The sequence below is a fragment of the Penaeus vannamei genome, chromosome 3, assembly GCF_042767895.1.
Source record: "Penaeus vannamei isolate JL-2024 chromosome 3, ASM4276789v1, whole genome shotgun sequence".
Lineage (NCBI taxonomy): Eukaryota > Metazoa > Arthropoda > Malacostraca > Decapoda > Penaeidae > Penaeus > Penaeus vannamei.
In genome coordinates this window covers 1,909,618-1,919,617 of record NC_091551.1, presented here as the reverse complement: position 1 = coordinate 1,919,617, position 10,000 = coordinate 1,909,618, and the positions used below count along the sequence as shown (strand labels likewise).

General features: G+C 34.1%; 1 protein-coding gene across 6 annotated transcripts in view; it reads right to left on the bottom strand.

The window, feature by feature from the left end:
• Positions 1 to 657: 657 nt before the first annotated feature.
• LOC113804949 (phosphatidylinositol transfer protein vib) overlaps positions 658 to 10,000 on the bottom strand; it is a 20,009-nt gene continuing 10,666 nt past the window's right edge. For 3 of the 6 annotated variants that reach the window (XM_027355868.2, XM_070139642.1, XM_070139664.1), the window contains exons 5-9: positions 7,894 to 7,971; positions 6,740 to 6,907; positions 6,266 to 6,387; positions 5,904 to 5,994; positions 658 to 4,396 (exon numbers count right to left, since the gene is read on the bottom strand). In XM_027355868.2, the coding sequence (XP_027211669.1) occupies positions 4,355 to 4,396; positions 5,904 to 5,994; positions 6,266 to 6,387; positions 6,740 to 6,907; positions 7,894 to 7,971 (501 nt within the window). In that variant the 3' untranslated portion in view covers positions 658 to 4,354. Of the gene's footprint in view, positions 4,397 to 5,903; positions 5,995 to 6,265; positions 6,388 to 6,739; positions 6,908 to 7,893; positions 7,972 to 9,528; positions 9,607 to 10,000 lie in introns of all 6 variants that reach the window. The other 3 variants (XM_027355866.2, XM_070139634.1, XM_070139658.1) reach the window with 2 other exon arrangements.

Here is a 10,000-nt window from a genome sequence, read left to right as displayed (position 1 = left end):
TGATGATTGTGATATGAACTGAAATTGTGGATACAAAATCATCAGCATTATATTATGCTCAACAGATATTAGTAATATCAAGAAATTCATCACAATAATGACTATGAATGGAACAAAGTGAGACTTACGAGATAAAAAAAGCATTAAAATGTATCATCAGTAACAAACTGTAGCTACTTCTGTTTTTCTTCTTTCATTGGGTCTTTCACGTGAGTCTATTTTGTTACTTGTTTGGAGTTTTATCCATTCTTTTACATATTTCACATGCCATGGAGATATTTTGACTGATACTTTAGTATATTAAAATCTCCCATTTCTTTTTCACAGAACAGTAAATGATACATTTTCTCTACAATTTATAACCCTAGTTCAAAGACCACAAAATGCGTATATTGTCTTTTTAGTAGTCCTTGTAAACAAATAATGCATAACTATACTTCATGAAACTTCTCTTTCAAATTTCTACCTAACCAGTTTCACAAATATGTCAAACAAGCAACTGACTCTTAACTTTTTTCTTTTCTATACTGCTTTCTTCAGTAAACAATGTTCAACACACAGAGCATATCCATTTATCATACATTTTCTCAGGTGTTCAACAACAGATAAGCTAAGTAATCACTACAGTTTCACATAACAGGTAAATCAGATTCATGATCAACTGCACAGTTTAATGGAATGATTCTATACACAAATAGAAAAAAATAATATTAAAAATAAATTCAGAAAATAATACCAAAACAAACAAAAATAAAGAAAAAATACTTGGAAAGTAGAGATGCCAAAAACCAACGTAGCAAGCAACAGAGAAGTTTTAAATACAACATTCTTATCAGTTAATGAAATTGTCATCTGATCAACATACATATACCAATCTGTTCTCTCTACGTAAGTTTTTGCCAGAAAGATTTTTTTTTTTCTTTCTCTCTGTGTTGCCCACGATATCTTTGGCACTCTTCCTCCCATTTGTGGGTTAGCCCTCAAGGGAGGAATAAATGAAGCCGCTGCTTGTTCTGTTTAACACTGGTGCTTTCCATATTTACAACTGTGCTAACTTAATACACGCGTTGAACTCAAAAAATGAGCGTAGTTGGTACTTGAATATCAAGCTGTTAGAACTGAAGCAACAAAGAACTATACCTGGAATGCATGTGAGTGCCTCTAATATGCAACACGTGTTATGTTCAACAGCTGGAGCAAAGGAAAATAGAAATCTATCTCTAGACAAGAAATGAAAATAAAAAAATAATCATAACAATCATAAAAATAAGAGAAATCTTTTAAAAACAGTCTACTATATCTACTAGATCATCACTATTCATTTTGTTCCACAGAGGGTGATGGCATGAGATCTATTAGGATACTTAACGGCATTCCTGAAAGGGTCAGCCTCTAGTGCCGAAACAAAACGGGAACACAGGCTATCACAAATCTTAGCTCAATCTAAAAGCACACAGTTTGAACTACATATGATCCCAGATGATAACATTAACCTGCTAACATTTTGGTCATTTTATTATTTCAAAATGAGCAGCCTCAGAAACATAGCAGAGAATACGCAAATTCCACCAACAACAGTAATGTCAACAGTCTTGCATCCGTTAACAATCTGTAAGTCTCATCTATTTCAGACATAACAAACTGTTACACAAACATCATCATTAGATAATAGCAATATGTGAATAATGAGAGAGAAACCTAGTCTAGATCCATCACTTAAAAGATACGCAACTTAGAAGGAGTCTCTCTACCTTCAATGTAATTACTCGTAGCTAATGATGTTACATCTACATTTCCCAGTAAATAATTGACTTTCTTAGAACTGCGGGAAAAATGAGATGAGAAAAAGAAGACGAAAGAATCGTTCCGTGCTAAACATTATCCACTTCTATTCAAAATGCCGAAATGTTACAGGTCTAGTGATTTAGTTTTATCTGAAAGCCATGTGCATTTCTGGGAAACAGGGGGATTAAGGAGGGAGGGAGGGAGGGAGGGAAGGAGTGGGGGGGCTTAGGAAGGGATGTGGGCACAGATTTTTTTATTTCAACTATGACATGAGTAGTTTTCTGATTAAGATGTTAATAAACTAATCTCAGAATTTCCTATAGCTGATCTTAAAATTCTCTTTGCAATTAATTCGTAATTTTCAAAACTACATGACTTCTCATAAAACCAGCACTGTTTTTACTGTACTCAAGTCTATAATTACCCTAAATGAAAGCTTCCAACCAATGACACTTACCAGCAAAAAAAGGTATATCTTCTTATTACTGGTTCTAAATGGAAATTTGTTTCAATGCTTAAAGTCAAGTTAGAGAATGCTGGCTCAAACTAGGCAAGGTTACTGCAGAGCTCATTTCATCTTTGCCCTGAGGTCTATTTTCTCAAATAAATGGTATGTTCACTAAACTTCTCTAGATGAATGCAGTTCTATGTAGGGAGTGGACATACTCAAGGCTGTCTAGGTCACCTCCAGAATTTGTTTTCCATGAAGCCACTGGCTAATAACCACGTCTCACTCACTTGGATCCTACAAGGAGAATGATCTTCCCTTCTCAATTTACAACCTACATTTTTTTTTCCTGTTATCACGTTATATTAACAGCACAGGGATACACTACTGTTAATCTCTCAACTAACACAACCACCAACCTGTTCAACAACGCAAACAAACACTAATCACATGTCAGTCAGAACAACAATCACAACTCACCAACTAAATTTAATCTATGCTCAATAATTCCTCAGACAGACCAGTCGGCCCTAATTCACCGTTCTTCGTTTACCATTTGTATGTTTTCCTTCACTGAACTGGCAATGATTGAGATTCAGATTAATATTCATACACAGTATTATTCCACTAGTAACTCTATACTTTCAAATTTCTGTTCAATTTCTACATGGAACGATAGTTTTGAAATATGGAGTTTTAATTTATGACAAGTGTCAGATATTCATTTAAATAAATTACTAAACAAACTGTTAAAAGGACCACGTCTTCACAAAACAAGTGATGGAGATTTCATTTCCCTTTACATCTTTTTCACTTTCAGAACTAAAAAAATAAATAATATACTCTAACTTTTGTGAAGTAATGGGACTAGTATTTATACATTATTGTCAGATCTGAACAAGTAGCAGAACTCATTTCACTTGACAAAGGGAGTACACTGGAATTTCATATTTGGAAACAATTCAGCATTACAAGAAATATTGCAAATGCAACAGTATTTATCATATTCAGTCAATGACAGTAATGTATCCAATGGAGAACTTAAGTTACTCATAACAGTTGTTTTATCAACTAAGTACCATTCACCATGACAAATATGGTAAATGATAATGGAATAAAATAAAATATAATAATGATATCATCATTACTATCAAAATATAGCATCAGTATAATTATTATATTAATGGTAACTATAACAACAACAACAAAAGTTTTAAACATGCTTATTTACCATCACTTTTACCTTAAATTTTGATCAAAAGCCACGCCAGGTAAAACAAGTTACTTTGTTATTAACAGCAGGGAAACAAAGGATACATTTTCAATAGAGAAGTAAGAAATAAAAAGAAGAAAACAATAAATACTATATAAATGATAACAAAATATTTTCACAAAGCCGAGATTCAAAATCTTTAGAATGAAAAGTCCTTCACTCCTTTATTCACCAGCATGTCTGTATGAGTCTCTACATTAATAACTTATGACTCCTCGAGTCTTGTCTTTTTGTATTTTTTTTACTAGTCAGCCCTAGATATTTTTTCATGTCTTATCCTATCTTCTAATTACTACCTCTTTCTATATTCTTACTCTTTTCATCTATTTTTTTGTATCATGTTAAAAGTGGGGTTGAAGATTTTTTTTTCTAATTGAAAGTGAAGACTGAACTGTCAGTTGATAATACTGAATGCATGCTTTATTCCCAAGACAACTCTATTCAATATAACAATTCTGCAAACATGATTAACAAGTTTCTCATGATGGAAGTGGAGGACACGTTTCAGATCACGAAACCATATCCTCATAGAGATATAACAAAGAAACAACTAGGATTTTTGATTTGGGAAAAAAAAGTACTCGTATTTCACCAACTCAGAAAGTAAAGAGAAGGTTTTCCAGATGTCATAACCTTGACACACGTTCACTGTCTCCCCTTACGACTTATTTGCTCTCCTCCCTATTACTTATGAATGTACTGGATGCAGGTCAATGAAATCAACGACTGCAATAGACCCAATATTTCCTGTAGTGCTGAATGATCGACCTCTCGACTTGAGTGGGTAGTCCATCTTCGTCTGGGAGCTTGTATTTTTCTGCATTGCCAGTGTGGAGTGCCTTGTGTATTTATTCGCCCTTCGTTCCTCGCACCTCGCCAACCTGTCTTTGCTGGAAGGTTCAAGAAAACCTTAGAATTGCAGGTCAAGTTTGCAAAGTGATTGCATAACTGATTATTGCTTGCCGTACTCTTAAAAATAAGAACACAAATGAGTAACACTATTTTGATGGAGACTCATTTTCTACAATCTGATTTTAATGAGTTAACTATAAAGTAAACAACCAAGTATTAATATTTACATGTCAGTTACATGCATTCTATAATTTTCAGACATTTATAAAAGGGTTCCTCTCATGAAACAAAAGAAAATTACACCTTTACAAACTGTTAACTGTCTGACTTCATTCAAAAATGGGATAACACTATGAAATCAACGTAATCTTATTTCTAAAATTATATAAAAAGGAAAAAAGAAAAAAGAAAAAAAAGAATGAATAAATAAAATAAATAAAAAGTAAAAAACAAACAATAACTGCTTAACCCAAAGACTGCAGATGGCATTACATATATGAGCCATCACATGTAATCTCAGTTTATCAATTGCAATTACACGAGGATGGTTCCACAAGTGCTTAGACACCAAGTTAATCATTAGTCCTAACTACCTCTCCTGTTTACCCTTTTCCTTGATTTTTGGAAAGATTAATTTTCCTTACCTTAAATAATATTATAATAATCAGAGTAATAGTATCAATATTAACAGCTTTAGAAGAAGAAAGTAAAAAAAGAATTTAAAAATATGAAGATAGAAAGAAAAATTGGATGATGAAGATGAGAGAAAGAAAAAAGAAGGAAAAAAGTAAGAAAAAGAAGAAGAAAAGGAAAAAAAAAAGAAGAAGAAAAAAAGGAAAAAGAAAAGAAGAAAAAAGGAAAAAGAAAAGAAGAAGAAAAAAAAGGAAAGAAAAGAAGAAAACAAAGAAAGAAAGGAAAAGAAGAAAAGAAAAAAGAGACAAAAAGAAAGAAGAAGAAAAGAAAAGAGAAAAAAAGAAGGAAGGAGAAAAAATCCAGCAACTTCCAGGAACAGCGAAATTACGAATAATCCCCAGGACCCACTGCCTCGGTGGCTGAGCACACGTGGAGCTATCTGTGTGCAACAAATTCACTAAAAGCTAAGGTGGACAGTACACTACCCTGCAGTGAATGGAAAAAAAAAAAGAAAAAAGGAAAAAAAGAAAATGAAAAAGAAAGAGAGAACGAAAGAAAAAAGAAAAAGGACAAAAGTTAAGAAAAAATTATACTGCATTACTCTCCATCTTAATTCTGTATCTCTATTGGAAATAAAATACCTCACATTACATTATTTTTGTTCATATCTAAACCACACCAAAACAATAATAAATTTCTAAATTTATAACCAATAAATATCTAAATTAATAACCAAATATGATAAAATAAAATATACACAAATAAAACAATCATATACAATTAAACAAAACACAATAAAAACACAATACTGTTAGAAAAGGATAAAGAACAATAAATTGACCCCCCCCAAAAAAAAAAAAAAAAAAAAAACACCCATGACCCCAGTGATTTAAAATAGCCCCGAGCCAATACCTGGTCAAGTTCTTCCTTTGTCTTGTCTTCCAATCGCCGAATGTCTTCCATGGTCAATCCGTGCCATCTGTCCATCCAGCAGAAAACTTGCCTACAAAAGACGTGCAGAAAATTGATTATCAAAGAAAAAAAAAAAGAGTGAGAGGTGATTACAATGGTCTAAACTTCAGCTGAATTAACTTTCTTGAAAATGAAATGAATTAGAATTTTCACTTTTGATTTGCTGTTTGTATTCCAAATCAATTTTTTGAAAAGATAAATGATTCCTCTTCTATCTAGATTGAAGAGTTGGTTTCAGTAAATCAACTTCCACTTCATGAGCATCATCAATTCTATAAATCTAAATCAAAATCCACTCTCACCTATGGAAATTGGTGAAAAGTCTTCGTTCAACATCCTGAATAAACTTCTCAATGCGAGTCTGGAGTCCGAACCACTTGAACTCGCATGTCACCAGCTTGTAACAGGTCATGACGGGATCACACTGGAGGAGAGATACAACAATGAGGAAATGCAACTGTTGTATAATACATATTTCTTTTTCTTAGTACACTTTTTTTGAAGTTAAGTCCCAATACCTTCTTGTCCCTTAACAAATATATCAACTATATTTTATTCTTAAAAGACATTTTATCTTTTATGTGTATATCAATTGTTAAAAAAAAATTCAGTGCTGTTCTTTATGATATTCTTTCTCACTCTTCTTCCCCATTCTCAATCTTTATCCACTATTCTCTCCATATATATATTTTTTTGCATTACCATTACCATATTAACAATACATCAAAAACACAAGCCTCCTTGACATTCCTTCGCAGACTATGTTTCGGGCTCACCTTCTTCCACCACTGGGGTCCTACCAGAGGTCCTCGCCCTGTCTTCTCCGATTTGAACTTCGTGGGATCTTCAGAGGGCTTGTAGTCAGCTGGCTTGACTGGGTCGTTGCTGATGTCAATGGTCACAACCTCTCGCATCTTCAGCTTATCTCCAGTTAGTTCGTGGGCCTGGAGAAAAGGTGTTAGAGATTGGGGGAACAGATGCTTTCCCGGGTGTCGGGTTAGGGTGTGACTGTAAATCCGTCAAAGCTACTTTTTGGTCTGCTTATTTACTTTGTTTATCTTTCATGAAATTAAAAATTGAGAGAGAAAATAGAAATGACTTTATTTTTCATATCCATCTTAGAAAGTTTCAGTGAAGTGTCTTTAAAGGGTTATGATACCTATTAGATAGTTGTTACTGCAATAGCTTTCAATAGTAGTAATGCAGGTAATGGGTTATTTGAGCTTGTCACAAGTGTCAATTAAAGCTTGTAGCTAGCACCTCCTTTATGTATCTAACCAGAAAGCATAACTAAAACACAACTACAGTGTACCATGTGGCACAATTTTGTTATGTGAGATAGACTAAATCAACAGCAATAAAACAGAAGATGAAGATGGAAAAACAAAAATACATTACACTCAAGAAGAAAAAACATGACACGGCTAAAGAAAAAGAAGTAAATATCACGTCTCCAATCTAAACATAATCAAATATTCAACAAACAATAAACTAGGAAAAACGAAAAACACACCACAGTGAAATCAACCCAAACTTAAACAATAAAGGGTGTTAATTTAGTTATTCTTGAGCATTCCTCATATACCCAGTGTGATCTTACTACATTGTATCATTATAATACACCATGTAATTATAAGCATAAATCTTGTAGTGTTATATGATCTGTGATTTTAAATGTATACCTTCAACAGTATTTTGATTTTGAATTCAATATAAAGTGTATTTGCATAAATTGAAATTTTCTAAAATTTTTATATATATATATTAAAGAAAATCCAATGTAACCTATCCCCTTTTCTTTTTTAACTATTCTCTGTTAAGGCATTGACATGTGAAAATGTGTAAGAGAGATCAGAAATATTTCACAAACTGGAAAAAAAAAATAATAAAAAAAATTCAAACGTCACAAGAGACTGGCACGAAAACTCACGTTCTCCGTCGTCCCCATGTCAGCAACGTGAAGGGTCTCAATGGAAATGACAAAGTTTTTCTTCATATAGCCTGGGTTCTGTCATGCAATTTCCAAAAGAGGAGAGAAATATATAAAAAAGATGTGATAACACTGATCAAAGGGACCGTGGCTGTCAAGGGTGGAGAGAGAGAGAGAGAGAGAGAGAGGGAGAAAGGATGGGGATGAGGGTGGGAGTGTAAGACTAAAGTGTTTAGGTGGAGTAAGATCTAGCAACTCAGGAAGCCTAAGAGTGAGCAGGAGACCCGGCAGCTGTGATGATCATTCTTAAAAGTGCTATTAAGTGTTACCAAGTAGTGGCTTCAGTGAATGTGGTTATGGTTAGTCATCGAGTATGCAAAAGATTTGTTCAATGTCTTTTTCTTTATAGTTATACAGTACTGAAAGACTGATTAAAGTTTTGCTTAACCCTTTGGCTCCAATGGTGACCCTGTTCGCATTACGGCCGCAAGGAGTTTCCCCACAGTCTGAATCTGTCAATAACCTCCGTGACAGATTAGTCATGAGTTGTCCACCACCGTAAGCTAGAGCAGCCACTTGGAGGGGTCTTTGATCCAGAAAGATTTCTAATGAAAATTTCACAGCTCTGTTTTCTCTTTAGAGATATTCGACTAGTGAATAACCTTCTTTTGAGGACCTCATACTCAAGATGTAGTTCTTTATTTCACTGCATTTTATTTTTTTTTCTTCTTCTTCTCTTTCTTTTCACCACTATCAAAATCTACAGGACTCAACTAAAACACCCATGAAAAGAACAAATATTTTGCTCTATATGTAACTGGCTTAACATATAAATCCTGCACGACAGGTGGGTCTGTAAGCTGAAGATAAAAAGTACTGTATATGCCGCGGCTATTGTTGCTGATGTGAGGTGACTGGGAAGAACCTTGTTTAATAAGCACAAAGGTTCGTAAAATACTATATATTTTCATCTCAGCAGAAAAATGCAGATGTCATGCAAAATGAGCTAACAGTTCAGACAAAGGACAAGAGATATATGTATATATATATATATATATATAAAGAAAAAGGGAAAAAAAAAGGTATGACTTATTTTCTCAGGAAAGGCCAGCCAACATCAGATTAACAACACAAGTCTTGCATGAGGATAAGCATAATAAGGAGGAAGATGAACAAATAATATGAGAACAAGGAATGGACACCACAGACCAGAGGGGCAATTCTTCATTTGGTTTCTTCTTAATATCTTGGTCCCTCGATTCCCATTTATGTCTACCTTTACTTTACATAGTCTCTGTTTCTTTTTCAGATATCCATTAATATCAAGCTTGAATTATTATCAATCATTTCTATACCCATCTTTATATCATTCTTTTTCTATTTTCCCTCTGACTTTCATATGCAATTCCTCCACTGATATCCCTGTTGCTCCATTCTTCCCATTGTTAAATCTCAATCATCCTTTGGTCTGCCACCTTCCCCCCTCCCTCCCATGCCCCCCTGGAGGGTTACTCCATTCCGAGCTCAGGAAATTATGTAAGTCTGTGCTGTGGATGGCAACAGGTTAGGATGGCTACCGCGAGCCAAGCAGAGCGAGCCATGGACATGCGGCAATGCATGGACTGCGCCACTCACATTCTCCAAATCACCATGGCCTGGGGCATGGAGGGTCTCAATTGTGACGTAAAAGGCATCCTTCATGTAACCTGGGTTCTGAAACGTAACTGTCTGTCTGACTCGCATGACACATTAGAGGGGAAGTGAGGCAAACTTGTAATCATGGGATAAGTGTAAATCTTTTTATTCTTACAAGACACTGAAAGTATGAAATCATAAGCATCTTTATCATAAAACAAATCAAGTTTTTCATGCGGGCTTATCTTATTTATGAACAATCAGTCTTGCAAATTACGGAAACCATGGTTAACAAGTTGACACTCATGTCACTTGGGAAACATTCATAAATGACTTAATGAGTTTTATTTCTATGGATACATGTTCTGTAACTGAGAACATGAAATAATAAATACTTGTATCAGTTCTGCTATTATCATCTCACTATCTCTAATATCATCACTAACATATTCTTTTCTCATATACTGACAAA